The sequence below is a fragment of the Pteropus alecto genome, unplaced genomic scaffold (genome assembly GCF_000325575.1).
Source record: "Pteropus alecto unplaced genomic scaffold, ASM32557v1 scaffold109, whole genome shotgun sequence".
NCBI classification, from domain to species: domain Eukaryota; kingdom Metazoa; phylum Chordata; class Mammalia; order Chiroptera; family Pteropodidae; genus Pteropus; species Pteropus alecto.
The window spans coordinates 10170960-10182995 of record NW_006494608.1 but is presented as its reverse complement, the minus strand read 5'-3'; the positions used below and the strand labels follow the sequence as shown (position 1 = coordinate 10182995).

At 39.1% G+C, this 12036-nt stretch overlaps 2 protein-coding genes across 2 annotated transcripts in view; one reads left to right on the top strand and one right to left on the bottom strand.

The window, feature by feature from the left end:
• The window catches only part of DNAJC2 (DnaJ heat shock protein family (Hsp40) member C2), a 30229-nt gene extending 23010 nt beyond the window's left edge, over positions 1-7219 (bottom strand). Inside the window, exons 1-3 of the mRNA XM_006925391.3 lie at positions 6914-7219; positions 4922-5112; positions 512-587 (exon numbers count right to left, since the gene is read on the bottom strand). Of these exons, the coding sequence (XP_006925453.1) occupies positions 512-587; positions 4922-5112; positions 6914-6977 (331 nt within the window). The 5' untranslated portion in view covers positions 6978-7219. The remainder of the gene's footprint in view (positions 1-511; positions 588-4921; positions 5113-6913) is intronic.
• Positions 7220-9658: 2439 nt separating this feature from the next.
• The window catches only part of PSMC2 (proteasome 26S subunit, ATPase 2), a 15670-nt gene continuing 13292 nt past the window's right edge, over positions 9659-12036 (top strand). The window contains exons 1-3 of the mRNA XM_006925390.3: positions 9659-9818; positions 11534-11571; positions 11927-12008. Of these exons, the coding sequence (XP_006925452.1) occupies positions 9749-9818; positions 11534-11571; positions 11927-12008 (190 nt within the window). The 5' untranslated portion in view covers positions 9659-9748. The remainder of the gene's footprint in view (positions 9819-11533; positions 11572-11926; positions 12009-12036) is intronic.

Here is a 12036-nt window from a genome sequence, read left to right as displayed (position 1 = left end):
TTATGTCCACAGGAATGCAAAGGAAAGGACATTTAGGAGCACTAAGGGGATGGTGTTTTGTAAGGCATATAAAAACTGGCTTCCCAACAATTTCCTCCCCAGATTTTTAACCTTGTCAATGAAAACAATAATGAAGCACTGAATAACTGGAAAGAGAAAGGGTGACATTAACAAAAGTCTGACCTAAGATCACTAAACAACATCAAAAACCCAAGTAACGAGGCAACTTCCACTAAATACTGGGGGCCATACTTCTAAAGAAAGCTTGCCATTGGAAGTATGTTATTTATCTTGTCACAAACACACACACCTACCGCCCTGATTTCTTATTCCTAATGAGAAAGTCCATACATAAGACTAAGTGCTTTTTTCTGGTTCTGAAGGTAAAGGACAATGTGCCTGCTGTTAAACCTAGAGTTATGGCTATAGACTATTATCCTCCATGTGTTTTCAAAAGGATAACATTTCCAATACTAGATATTTGATTATTTCAAAATAACTAAATACTTACGAGCTGCTTTGATCTGTTTCTGTGTAGCTTTGTATCTTACATGGCCAAGTCCAAGTACTGCATAATGATCTTGGTTCTGATAAAGACACAAAAGGGAGTTGAGTTTGAAACAAAAGCAATATATCCTATCCCTTGTGTTTTGCACCCTAAAACAGTGTTCCCCAAAGTGATGTTCCCATGACATGAGTCCAGTGAGAGATTGTGTATAAAATGGGTTCTACGGTCATTTAAGGCTGGGAAATGCAGACTCTTGTATAGCCTTCTTGATGATTTGTATGTACAACCTAAACCTAATAAAGGCTCTGAGAAGTATTACAATTAAGAGAACGAGCAAGTAAACAGAAACCTGTACAACCTAGCATATTCCAAATGTACTTGACTGTAGAACCCTTTTTTCTCTTAAACCTATTAAAATCCTATGGCCATCCTTAAATTAAGATATAGCCAGGAAGATTTCAGAATTGAAGAGAACATTACAGCAGCCCTAGTAAGTTGGGTCAGGGCAGTGACAGGACAGAACTAGGAGCCTTTTGGAACAAAGAAGGTAGGTTAAATGGATATTTTGAGAAAGTGAAGGATGAGGCTTCTCTGGATAGAAGTACTGGCTTTCATTTCTGCTTTGGTTAACATCAGTGCAAATTTAGAAATTGAGGTAACAAAGGTAGTAAAGGCTCCTTCCAGAAATCATAGGGTGTTCTAGTACTGGAGAATGAATGGGGAAGAAGGGGAGTTGAAAGCAGAACACATGGGAGAAAAAAGTCAAATAGGGCTGGCTGGTTTCCCTTTAAATTCAGGATTATAAACTTTATAGGGATCGGCTCCTCTATTATACTGGGCAATCATACATTGCTACAGCTGGTTCACCTTTCCACTCACTAAGATTACTATTACATATTTTCTGTCCTCTAATCTTTCCTCAAACCTCACAGACCCTGCTCCACCCAGTCATCAATGGCCTTGCTTCCTGCTTAACTAAAAAATTTCGATTATCCTATTCAAATTCCAGCATCTTTCTACCACTCTATCTGCAACCATACATCTTCTCCCTTTCCCTTCATTAACAATTTAGAAAGCCTGTCCTACCAAGACAAATTACTCCACCATTCCTCTTGGTTCTGAATATCATCTTCTCTAAGTCTCCTCAAATACTAGCATCTTTCAGTTATCTCCTAAATTTCAGCTGGATTATTTTCATCAGTATAAAAAGATGCTGTAATTTTTTCATCTTAAAAGCAAACAATCCTTCATGACCCCTTTTCTAGCTACCATCCTATTTCTCTGCTGTTCATCAAAGTTAAACTTTTTGAAGAAGCTGTCTGTCCCCTTTAGCATTCATTTTCAAACTACTCCAGTCTAGTTCTGCTCAGTCCATTTCCACCCCAGATGCAATGCAGTTGCTCTCTTCAGTATCAATTTCCAGGTGCTAAATCCAAGATCACCCATCTGCCCTCACTTGACTTCAACTCCCAGCGGCAGCACAGCTGACTCTTCTTGAAACATTATCTTCCTTTAGTTTCTGTGAATCCACTCTCTCTGTTTTCCTCCTACCGTCCAGTAGCTTTTCCAGCCACGGTTACTGGTTTCTCAATGACCTGCAAAGCTCCTGAGGTTTCTTTTGGTCTCTCTCTATACTTTGATCCTAGGTGATCTGATCAAATGCCAAGGCTGGAATATGTTAAGTACCCTGTAAATGCTCACAAGTCCCCAATTCACTCACAGACCTCTGAGCTCCAGAGGCACAGAGACCTCCATCTCTCTAACCTCCTGGCCTGTGTCACTCTCTACAATGGTCATCCACTTCCAAATACCAGATTGGTGTTTCAGTTCACTGAAGATGCTGAGCTCTTTCCCCTCAGGGCCTCAAATGCTATAGTCTCTGTCTGACACATTCTCTCCTCACTCTTCATGTGGCTACCATCTTCTCATCCTTCAGTCTCAGCTGAAATGTCATCACCCTTTTAAAAGCAGATAACCTCTCCCCATTTCTTCTCCTTTGTTGTTGTTGCTATTCCCTCTAGAGTACTTAAAAACTGCTTGCGCTTCAAACTCCCAATGGCTTTCCAATGACAACTACTACTCCTGACCTCCTCACCCTGCCCTCATTCACTCTGTACCAGCCACTTGCCTTCTTTCAGTTCCTGGAACATTCCAAACTTTCTTTCTGCCTCTGCATAAGCTCTCTGCCTGGAATGCCATTCTCCCTAATCTTTGCAAATCATTCAGGTTTTATCTTAAACGTCAGCTTCACAGGCCTTCTCCATCTACTCCATCTAAGGCAGTCATCTGGACACTCTCTCATATCACCCTGTTCTTTGACCAGCACTCAGTGTCCATGTTCTTGATCGTTTATTATGTTTCCTCACTGGAATATAAGCTATGTGAGAACAGTGATACTATCTTGTTCAGCACAGCATCTTTAGCACCCAAAGTGTCTGACACATAGCAGGTGCTTGATCCCTATTTGAATGAAACAACTGAACGAATGTACAAACCCTGCTATGTTGTTCTGATGTTATCTATTCCTTTCTGTACCAAAGACCTTCCCCATTCTTTTTTCCTTTTCTCTTTCGTAGTTTTCAACGTTCCCCAATTTTGTATCTTCCTGACCCTGCCTTTCCCTCAAGTTACAATTTTCTCTCGTTTTCTTTACAATTCAGCTTTGAGAGTATTTTACACTTAAGTCTCTACTTCATCCCCTCCTAATAACTCCTCAACCCAAGGTAACCTCTTGCCATCCCATTTTACTAGAACTGTTTTCAATATGGTCACCTAAACTTCTTTGACAAACTCAGTGGCTTTTCATCATTATTTACGTTATGTGATTGATCTGTCTCCAAAGCAGTGAAACTGGTGAGTGTTTTTTCCTTCTGAGACTTCCCCCCACCCTCAGTTTCTGGAAGTATAGTGCCTGATGTTTAATAAACCTTTGTTGAACTAACAATGTTTTTTTTTTTTTTTCTGTTTTCTTTCTACTTCACTCTTTCTAATATCTTTTGCTTTCTCCTCGTCTGACCACCCCTAAAATATCCATACTCGATGTTCAATTCTTTTCTTTTAAAATTGATAATGACGGTAGAAGAATCAGCTCACACTTTCTGGGTGCTTATTTACTCTTCCAAGTGCTTTCTCAGATGCCTTACCTTATTTAATTCTCACAACAATCTATGAGATAGGAATTCTTATTATCTACTGTATGTTTTTAATTTATCATGTGCCCAAGCACTAGGTTAAGGGAATGATTTACAGAGATGTCAAGTAACAAGGGAATGAGGTACAGAAATGTCAAGTAACTTTCCCAGCACACTAAATGGGCAGAATCAGATTTGAATTCAGGCACTCTAATTCCAAAGTATATATATTTAAGTATCATACTAGTGCCTACTTAAGCAATATAATACATATTTGTCTATATTTTTCTCCTTGGCTGATGTCATTCAATTCCCCACAGCCTCAACTGCCACCTATATGCCAACAACTTGCAATTGGTTTTGGCTCTAACTTCTTTTCAGAGTCACAGACCAATTTCTAACCACCTACTAGACAACTTCACCAGTATGTTACTAGAACCTCAATTCTGACATAGCCAAAGTTGAACACAAACACCACATTCCTCACAAACTTCCTTTTCATGCATCCCAGTGTTGGTAACTAACATCACACTCTAGCAAGTCGCTCAAGCCAAAATGCTCGGATGTGTTCCAAATATCTTCCCTTCTTCTGTGCCACACAGCCAAAGTCACCAAGGTTTGTCAAGTCCACTCCTCCCCCTCTAAATTTGTCCCCTTCCTCAGAACCCAGCCACGAATTTAGTTTAAGCATCAAGCATTTATTTGCAGGCTTGGATTATTGCAGTAGGCCTATAATAGCAAACTATTCACATCCCCTCCAGACTTGCCCTCCCTTTTCAGGCAATTTTCTGTACTGCCAAGAAAATTACTTTTCTAAAATTAACCTAGAAACTCTTGATGACTTCCTACTGCCCCCAAAATAAAATGTGAATTCCTTCCTTAGCATGGCATAAAAAGGACACTAGAGTTTGGTCTAGAGTCTGTTTCAGGTAGAATTTCTCAAGTACCCTAGTCTTCGCTGATCCCCAAAAAGACAGTGCATATTATTTTTATCTTTTGTTTCTTTGCATATCTATTTTTTTGCTGAGAACGCCTTTTCATCCTTTTCTCTTTACAAACTGACCCTTATCCTTTTAAGACCAGCTCAAACATTATCTGCTCTGTGAAACTTTCCTATATTTCTCCAGCAGAGGCATGTGCTATCCCATTCAGGACTTAACAATAAACTGCTGCTCATTTAAAGTTATCTTGAAGCATCTTAAACATGGTTTAATAATGAAAAACTCGTGAGAAAATTACCTTATAAAGCATCTGACTGAACAAAAGATTCAATGTTAAATACCTTCCAGTCCTTGGGATCAAGTGTTTTTAGCATGGGAAATTCCTCTAACTGCAATTCTTCATCTTCTGATTCTTCTGATAACTCTTTCTTATCCTCCAGTTCCTGAAAAGAGGCAGAAGCATTTCTGTTTCTCCTCTTAATGAAAGCTTCAAACCATCTTCCCACAGGTTCGACTTGACAGAGTGTTGAGGCTGTGATTGAAAGCGTTAAGAGAGGCTTCAATGTATTGCATGGAATAAATCTGTTTCAAGGCAATAAATAAGATCAAAACAGTGATAGTATCAGAATGTAACTTTAAAACTGCCAACTAAGAAAATAATTGCAGTGATCCAGTTAGCATGAGGGTTAGCAATAATCATTTCCTAGTATTTATAGAGTATTCAATCAACCTCTTCCAATTATCTGACAAAACAAAATATTCACCAATGTCAACAGTAAATCAATACTTTTCTGGGGATGTGAGAGGAAGGGGAGGAACAAGAAGTGTTGCAAACTGCTTTGCTTTTAGACTAGTAACTTTAATAAAGCAATACGTAATGAAAATCATAAAGATCATTGAAAACAAATAATCTAACAACAAATCAAAATATTTTAATTATTAGAAACTTGAATTCCAATAGCTTTTTAAAATTTTAAGAATTCAGTAAGAGTTATTTGTTCTGAAAGAATTTTCTAGCAGCTAATGGGGACTAACACTGTGCTATAGTGGAATAAGCTCTGTATCTGAAATCAAAAGCGCTGGATTTTATTCTAGGTCTGACAATTAGTGGCTGGCTATGTGAAATGAGTCAGAGATGTTTTCAACTCAAAATGGGAATAAAATCTATCTTATATGGTTCCTTGGGAGGTTGAATGACAAACCATGAAAGCACTTTGAAAAATCACAAATTGTTGCACAAAAGTAAGGCTTTATTATCATTCCTGGGAAGTGGGGGTAAATCACTGTACACTTGTATATTCAACATTTCAAAAAATGTAAGTTAGGTCAGGAAAAGCAGTGAACGTTTTAATATTAATTTCATATTCCATATGAAAGCAAAAAGCTTTACTTTGTTCAGTAATAACTCAGATGTAAGTTTTCCCTTGTACCCAATGGCCATGATTTTCTAAAAATAACTGACTTTTTAAAATTGGTTTAGGGAATTAAGATTTCCTCTACCATACACGGCATAGGATTCAAGCAGTATGTTCAAGTACTACCTGTGTAGTGTGTGACTTTTAAGAAAATCACCTTTCAAGCCTTTCCCTCTAGTTTTAAGATTACACACAGAGACTTCCATGAGCACAAACGCAACATGTGCCATAATACATTCAAAATAACATTCAACAGCGTCTTATATAACCGGCTATGGTAATTAATGCAGTTCAATGAAACTGGAGACTTTTAAGTTTACAATACCTACTACGGTCCTGGGCTATAATCTATGAACTTACGACAGCAGGGCAAGTTTCACTTAATGGCTGTATTTAAAAGTCTTTCTATACGTATCATACCAGGAGCACGGGTAATGGTCTTTTCATACTGAGTATGAGGAGCAGTGTCTGAATCATGACATTTTGAAAAGACAAACCCGGAGCAAACGGAGACAGGGAAGAAAGGTGTTACAGCATTGGCATAAAGGCTTTGTACGACCTCAGGCACGTGGGAAGCTCGCAGCGGGCAGCCTCTTGCCAGGGGCAAAGAGATGCTTAAAGAACCTTTTGGGGGTACTGGAGGGTTCGGTTCCGAATTGCTCCTCCCGACCCATGAGTCAGCGGCCGCAGGAAGAGGACGAAACTGCAGGGGCAGAAAGAAGACGTCCCCCTCTCGTTCCATCCAGTTTGGGGAGGGATTACTGAATAGCTGGGAGCAAAAAGGCACCCGTCACGGGCCCACACGTCCGGAAGGCAGTCACCAGGGGCAAGGGCAGAGAGATTTCGGGGTCGCGGAGGTGGACGGCTGAGGCAGGGGAGACTGAGGCAGGACGGAGCCGGGGTCGAGTGGACACGTACCAGAGGTCAGAGCGTGGGTGATGGCGGTGCCCTGGCCGGCCGCAGCGCCCGGCAGGAGCAGCATGGTGGCGTAGGAGCCAGCCCCGCGGGCGCGGCGGTTCGCGTCCCGGGCGGAGGGCGCTTAAGCGTCCCCTCCAGCTCTACCTCCCCGTCCGAGCCTCGCGCCTAGGACCTACGACGCCCAGGAACCGGCGCATGGAGACAACCACTAACTACTTCCGGGATGGTTCTTTCGTGGAGCCCGGGCCAATTCCACCTCCACCCGCGCCAACGTGTGCGGCAGCCTTGTTCTGCCACTGACTCAGATCCGGTTGGGGACCAGGACTCATGAAAGAAAGGTTCCTACACTCATCAGTTCCTAGGTAAAAAGGATTAACAAATTTCCTCGTCCAGGTGCAATACGTAGAACATAATTTTCTAAAGCAGTTCTTATTATTATATTCTTTTTACTTTAAGTTACTGTCATTCAATATATTAGTCTGAACCTAACCGCTGATATTTCCAGTAGCTCTATCTGCAGAATCAAAAATGAAAAGATGTGTTTTCATTGAGAATGGTTATAGTCTATACATACATGGATAATTCTATTCCTGTAATGCATTTATGTTTACGGAAATAATAGCAGCTTTCATTTGTTGTGCTGTTACCAAGTAATTTACCTGCATTATCTCTTTTAATTCAAATAATATTTGGAGAAGAAACCCTTCTCTAGGTTTAGAATCTAACCCAAGCCGGCAACTTTTTATCCTGCTCTAATAGTATAAAGTTTTCTGTAAAGATATTACCAATTACAGGACTCTGGAACTTAATCATTTAGTGTATAATAAAATCAATTGTACTCCCACTATATGATTTATTTTTGGACTGAGGTCAAAAGCAAGAACTAGCAAAAGGAAACTAGTGGGTAAAGATTTGCCTCCTTATTCCCTGGTCTCTCCAATTTACCCACCCCAATCTGGAATAGGCTGGGCAAAATAGAAGACTTGATGTGCCACTCTTTGGGAAGGAGCACCAGAAATTAGGAAATTATTCTCTAGGAATTACATCTTCACTGTTAAATACAAGGAATTGGCCTGTAATTCTATCGCATTGACATTTCAAAAACTAATCACCTCTTTATTCCTCTTCCTGACCTTTATTAATTATATTGGTGTTAAAACAGGCTCTAAGTCTGAAAGTAACCTGACTCCACTTTCTTAATAGAAATAATTTTTTCTCATACCTTCCCCATCCAGTCTCACTATAGCCTTTAAGGTAAGGTCATGGAGGGCTTTTTAAAAAAATTGTGGTAACATGCACATAACATAAAATTCACATCTTAACCATTTTAAACTGTAATGTTAAGTATATTCACTGTGTTGTTCAACAGTCTCCAGAATTCATCTTGCAAAACTGAAACTCAATACTTATTAAACAATTCCCTATTTCCATCCCTCCATGATTCGACTATCATGGGTTCCTTACATAAGTAGAAACATACGGTATTTGTGCTTGGTTTATTCATTTAGCATAATGTCCTCACGATTGTATTGTCAGAATCTTTCCTTTTTAAGTCTCTATAACATTCAATTTTATGTACATTTTATTAGTCCATTCATCTGTAGATTAGCTTGCTTCTACTTTGGGGCATTGTGAATAATGCTGCTATGAACATGGAGATACAAGTATCTCCCGGAGATCTTGCTTTAGTTCTTTGGGGTGTATACTCAGAACTGAAATAGATGGATCATATGGCACCTATTTTTAATTTTTTGAGGAACTGCCATACTGTTTTCCATAGTGGTTACACCACTTTACCACTAACTGTGCACAAGGTTTCCATTTTCTCCACAACCTCACCAAACCCTTAGTTTCTTTTTTTTTATAGTCACCATTCTAATGGGTATGAGGTGGCACCCAATTTTGAACTTTCCCAGTGGCTAGTGATTTTGAGAATTTTTTCACATGCTTATTGGGCATTTAAGTATCTTCTTTGGAGAGCTATCTAATCAAGTCCACACCCCGTTTTAAAAATTGGGCTTTTTTCTTGTTCTTGAGTTACAGTTCATTATGTATTCTGTATATTAACCCATTATCAGATATATGACATGCAAACTTTTTTTTCCCATCTCCTACAATACCTTTTCACTCTCTGTCCTTTAATTCTCAGACGGGTCAGACTTTTCTTAAGTTTCTCATTTCTAGTTGTCTCCTAGCTGCCCTCTTCCATTCCTCATCTCCCAAACTCATTTCTTTCAAAACCTCTTTTCCAACTTCCTTGTAGGAGGATGGTATCACTCTGCTTTGGCAGTGGGCTCAAGAATGAAACCATTTACCTCCTCATCCCCTAGGTAACATCAAGTTAATGAACGACTTCTATTTGCTTTCACTATATTTGCGTATCTAGCCGCTATTATTAGGTTTCTAATATGCCAGGTACTTTACACACTTATTTAAAGCCCCCACAATACTGTGAGGTAAAGGGGAAAGAAATTAAAGTACATAGAGGTTTAAAAAGTTACCCAAGAGTGCACAGTGAATAAATGACTAAATCGGGGTTTAAACTCAAGGAATGAGCCAGGGTTGGTTTTGAAATCTGTTGCTCAGGGAACTTCGCCGTGGTGAGGGCCAGGATAGACCCAGCTGTCTCCTAACAGGTAATTATTCTTACACCCTGTAACGGCGACCTGGACGCCAGCGTGAGTCTCCACTGCTCTTTTCCGTCTCTCTGGCTGCTAGTAAAAGCGCCAGAGAGGTCAGCTTTACTTCCGGGGAGGAAGGGAAAGGGAGGGACCACCGGAAGTGGGGAAGGTGCTGTGTAATCCGTAAGGAGTCGAGGCACTTGGATCTTCTAAAATGCCGGATTACCTCGGTGCCGATCAGCGGAAAACCAAAGAGGATGAGAAAGACGACAAGCCCATCCGAGGTCAGTCGACAAAGGCAGGAGCTCCGGCCCGATTTAGGAGCAGGCTTGGCCCTGGAGGGGAGGCTGGATTTCTGCTCCGTTCTCGGTCCCTTTTATGCCGTTTGTGATTTGGTTTGCCCTTGGTCTGGGGCGCCAGCCGGTTAACCTGCCTGCCTTCTCTCTCCCTCATCTAGCTCCAAATCCTATAATTATCTTCCACTGGCCGAAATTTTTATTCATGTTCAGCTTTCAGGTCTTGAAGAAGTCACGCACCCTGCTTGGCCTTGCAGGCCTTGAAGTCCCGCCTGGCGGAACTTGGTTACTTGGATCCTCATTCCTGTCCCTCATCCCTCTCAAGTGTGACAGCTACTATCACTGTGTAGCCAGGATCCTGAGACATAATTCTCTTTAAAAAAAATTCCTTTGACTAGATAATACATGTGCATGCCTAAAACTCAAAAGGCCGAAAAAAGTACATTAAAGTGTCTCATTCTTGGCTCCAGCCACCCATTTATCCACGGAGACAGCTAATGTTGCATTTTGCGTTATCTTTCTAGACATTTTCTATGCATGTACAAGCAAATTTGCTTACATATTCCTTTTTACATAATTGTAGCATGCTGTACATCTTGCTTTTTTCAATCTTAATGTATTTTAAGGATAAGTTCATATTATATAGTCAGTGTTGTCTGCATCCCACTTTATTAGATATACAGTGATGTATGTAATTATTATTGTTGGACATTTAGATTTCTCCCAATCTGTTGGCCGTTTTAGAGCAATGAATAACCTTGTTCATGTAACTTTCACCACATACACAAAAAGGGTAAATTTTGGAAATGGAGTTGTAATTTAATAGACAATGCCAAATTACTCTCCTTAGAAACTATAACACTTTTACCCACCATTTTCATACATGATTTCTTCCCAGTAATCCCTTTTGTTGTCTTATCTTTCTGCCGTTTTCTTTTTTGGTTCTTTATAGGCTATTTTAAGCATTCTTGTGATGGCTTTTTCCTGTCTTTTACTCTTGCCTTGCTAAACAACTTCAACCTCTCATAGCACCCTTCTCCATTTCTACCCTCCCTCCAAAGAAACATTTTCTCTCTACTTTCATCTAATAATCTGTTTCCCTTGAAAATATTTTAGGACACTGCAAACCTCAGAGGTACTCAGTCACCTAATTGACAACTTAATTACAGAAATTTAACATTTCATCTGTGCATTTCTCTGGATGTGTTACTCTGTAAATGTATTAATTTATCTCTTGAATACATTTAAGACTAATGTGTATAGAATTTTATGTGCTTCTTCATCCATATCTTATTTGATCTTTGTAGCAATACTATGAAGGTATATTGGTATTATCTCTATTTTTCAGTTGAGAAAACTGATGCTTAGAGAAATTAAATGGTTTTTCCAAGGTTACGTAGCAAATGATAACGTTGCTGAGACTAGTGCCAGGTTGTTTTCATTCTCAAACTCTGTTTTTGGGCTCCCTATTCTTGTGTCGCATCACTTTGAGACTCTTCAGCAGCTATATTATGTGTTTTTTTTTAAATCCGCCTTTACCCAATTAGATAAAATATTCTTGATTACAAGAATTATTTGATAGTTGTATGTATACGATAACTTGGCACAATTTTTCTCACTCTACTAATGCAGTTTGAATTGAGCAGAAAATTGTTATCTCTAGTTTTTTATGTTTGAATCTCATGTATTGTCTCTTCTTTCAGCTCTGGATGAGGGAGATATTGCCTTGTTGAAAACTTATGTAAGTCCTTTGAATGTCCATAAAATATAGATATTTTATGTTGAAATAAGAACTATTGTTGGTATTACTCTTCCAAAATAATTAAAGAGGATGTCTAGCAGTTTATAGTAATCCTAACTGGAAAAAGTTACCTACCTACAGTTTCTGTCTAGGATAGATCAGAATGTCAATGTGTCTAAGTTTATACATTATTTTTATACTATTTGTAATTGAAATGTACTATATTGAAAAACATTTGAAATAATTTACACAAATGTTTACTGTATTTAAAATGTATGTCAATGTTAAATGTTTTTATAGTTTAATAAATTACTAATTTCCTGATATTCTAATTAAACTGATCTTTATCTTCTAGGGTCAGAGCACTTACTCTAGGCAGATCAAGCAGGTTGAAGATGACATTCAACAACTTCTCAAGAAAATTAATGAGCTCACTGGTATGTGTATATATATATAAGTGTATAT